The sequence below is a fragment of the Triticum dicoccoides genome, chromosome 5B, assembly GCF_002162155.2.
Source record: "Triticum dicoccoides isolate Atlit2015 ecotype Zavitan chromosome 5B, WEW_v2.0, whole genome shotgun sequence".
In the NCBI taxonomy this organism is placed as follows: Eukaryota; Viridiplantae; Streptophyta; class Magnoliopsida; order Poales; family Poaceae; genus Triticum; species Triticum dicoccoides.
Window position 1 is genome coordinate 123,106,169 of NC_041389.1, and position 2,525 is coordinate 123,108,693.

The window sequence follows — 2,525 nt, forward strand, 5'->3', positions numbered from 1 at the left end:
GCATATGAAATCATTCGGCTTGTGCGATCGAAAGCGCACCAATGCATCTTTGGCGTGAGCTAGGCACTTTAATTTGTACGCAAACGAAGCAAGGTATATTATGCTTCTCAAAAGCCAATAAAGCTATATTATTCTCACCCACTGTCAAGCCTCGTTTAGTGCAGTCAATATTGCCTTTTTGTTTTGTCTCCCATGGATTTTCTAGATTTGTGTGTCAAGATAAGTTTTTTCTATTAATGCTTTGGACAACTGAATTAGGGATTTTGTCGAGCCTTTGGATCTTCATCCTCCTTTTCTTTCATGTCCGTCTTCTTTTTTAAATCATCACTGTAACCTCCTCAATCTGACACCTTCAATAGCATCGACCTATCCACATAGTCATGTCCAGTGGTTGATAGATACTCCCTCCATTTCATAATATATGAGTGTTTTTTACACTAATGTAGTGTCAAAAACACTTTTATATTATGGGACGGAGGGAGTAAAACATTGCCTGTAACCCCTCCGTCCCAGTGACCCTTATCACCCCAAACCTAAACCTCTAACCCCCGTCTCCAGTAATATCCCATTTCAGGGCTCCTCTATACAAAGTTGAAAAAAGCAAACCAGGAACCAAACTTGTGAGGTTGTATATTCACGTTTTGATTGGTCAGATCACCTATGCATGGCACATTTGTATAAAAAAATCAAAAGATTTAAGGTACTTTTTCAAAATTTTGACCTAAAATCAAATGAATGCACATTATATCAAACGTAAATCAATAATAAATCACAAAGCGTTCTAAGCCCAGTTGGTTCATGACCTATAGCATGCCTTGCCTCAAGGTTAGTTGTTTGAGTTTTTACATCATTTTTAAAATATTTTCTTGACTTTTTTTTCACCAAAAGACCTATACACCTTAAAAACACCGGGCAAGGTACCGGCTCCCGGTTTTTCCAGCCGGACCGCCGGCCGTTACTGAAACTATTCTCCAATGTCGAGGCTTCTTTCTTCGACTCCACTTCATTTTCTACCGCTAGCATATTGTTGTACAGAATCAACCCTGTTTTCAGTAGGAAAAACATGCGACCAACTATTAAAATTTGTTAAAAAATTCGAAATATCCATGTTATCATGTCAAATTGAATACTATCAATGCAACCGAGGTTTACCATTTTTAAGCTAAGTGATGTTCTATTTTGAGTGACTACCATTTACCGAAATTTCATGGAATGGAAGTTTAGCAATCATAGAGAAAAGAATGCAACATTACAAGAAGAAAATCACTCGCATTATTTTCCTTGCACTCGGATGGCTTAGCTCAGTACCAGCTACACCGCGGGGATTACAGATGACGAAACCTAAGGTCTCAATACAAACATTTAACTGCAACATTTGTATGAAAACCGGCCCCTTAATTAACGCTCACTAACTCTTATCTTAAATAAAACGTACGCACGGATCGTGCATGGCGTAGAAGTACGGCAAAGCGAGAAGGACGACACGGAGCTCCGGGCTCTAGTTGTCGGCGACGACGGTGCGGATGACCATGTCGGCGTCCTCCGCCGCCGCGGCGCCGCACTGGAGCATGGACGACTGGCAGAGGACGATCTTGAGCTCCCCAGGCGCGCGGCAGCTCTGCGGCACGGGCTCCACGTCGGTCGGCGTCGTCCTGGTGAGCGGGCAACGGTTCTTGAAGTACCCCGCGGGCCCGCGGCACGCGGTGCCTTCGGCGGCGCGGTTGTCCGGAGAGCAGTCGCAGTTGAGGTCCACGGCGCAGCCGAGCGCCGGGCACTGCCCGCCGCCGATGGCCTGCGGGCTCAACACCATCGGCACGTTGAACCCGTCTACGAGGCTGACGCTGTACGCAGCGAGGTCCAGGTTCCCGCTGTCGTGGACCGTGATCTGCGCGACGGTGGACGGAGGCGCGTCGCCCGTGAAGCACCCCCGCGGCAGCGACGTGCCGTCGTCGCAGCCCGTGCGAGCCGCGAAGCGGCCGGCCCAGAAGGTGGACGGGAAGGTGAGGGAGAGAATCGCGTTGGTGTCGAGGCGCGCGGTGTTGTCGGAGATGGAGGGAAGGCCGGCATTGGGGGTGACGAGCGGCCAGACCGGGTGCGGGCAGAGGTTGTGGATGGTCAGCTTGGTCGCCGACGAGAAGACGGCTAGCGCGGCAAGGACGAGGAGGACGAAGGCGAGATCCCTGGCCATGGCAGCTACAGCAACTAGCTAGCTTGTGAGATGAGAGGTGGGGTTAGAGAGGAGCGGCTGGTTTCCAGTACTTTTGTAGGCGAGGATGCTCGGGCTCAGTCGTCAGGGACAGCCTTTTGCTTTTCCTTTTTCTTTTTTGCTTTTCCCGAGGGAGGAAAAGCAGTGGCTTCCCACTAGGCCTCAGACAGGTTTGATAGGCTTGCACCATAGGCAGGCACGCGCGAAAAAAATTCGTTTGGTTACCCGCACTCACTGTTGGACCTGCATAGCACGAACATTAAAGCATCTCTGGGCTTGCATCCAGAGGAACGCTCAAATCGGCCGTTTTTGTAGAGCC

At 49.2% G+C, this 2,525-nt stretch overlaps 1 protein-coding gene across 1 annotated transcript; it reads right to left on the bottom strand.

The window, feature by feature from the left end:
• Window positions 1-1,249: 1,249 nt before the first annotated feature.
• On the bottom strand, window positions 1,250-2,251 carry LOC119307740 (osmotin-like protein). Its single transcript, XM_037583822.1, has one exon. It carries the CDS (start codon window positions 2,186-2,188, stop codon window positions 1,499-1,501), a length of 690 nt encoding a protein of 229 aa, XP_037439719.1. The 5' UTR covers window positions 2,189-2,251; the 3' UTR covers window positions 1,250-1,498.
• Between the last annotated feature and the right edge of the window lie 274 nt (window positions 2,252-2,525).

Bases quoted from the DNA above. Each gene is read 5' to 3' on its own strand.
- LOC119307740 (XM_037583822.1), bottom strand. From the start codon at position 2,188: ATGGCCAGGGATCTCGCCTTCGTCCTCCTCGTCCTTGCCGCGCTAGCC.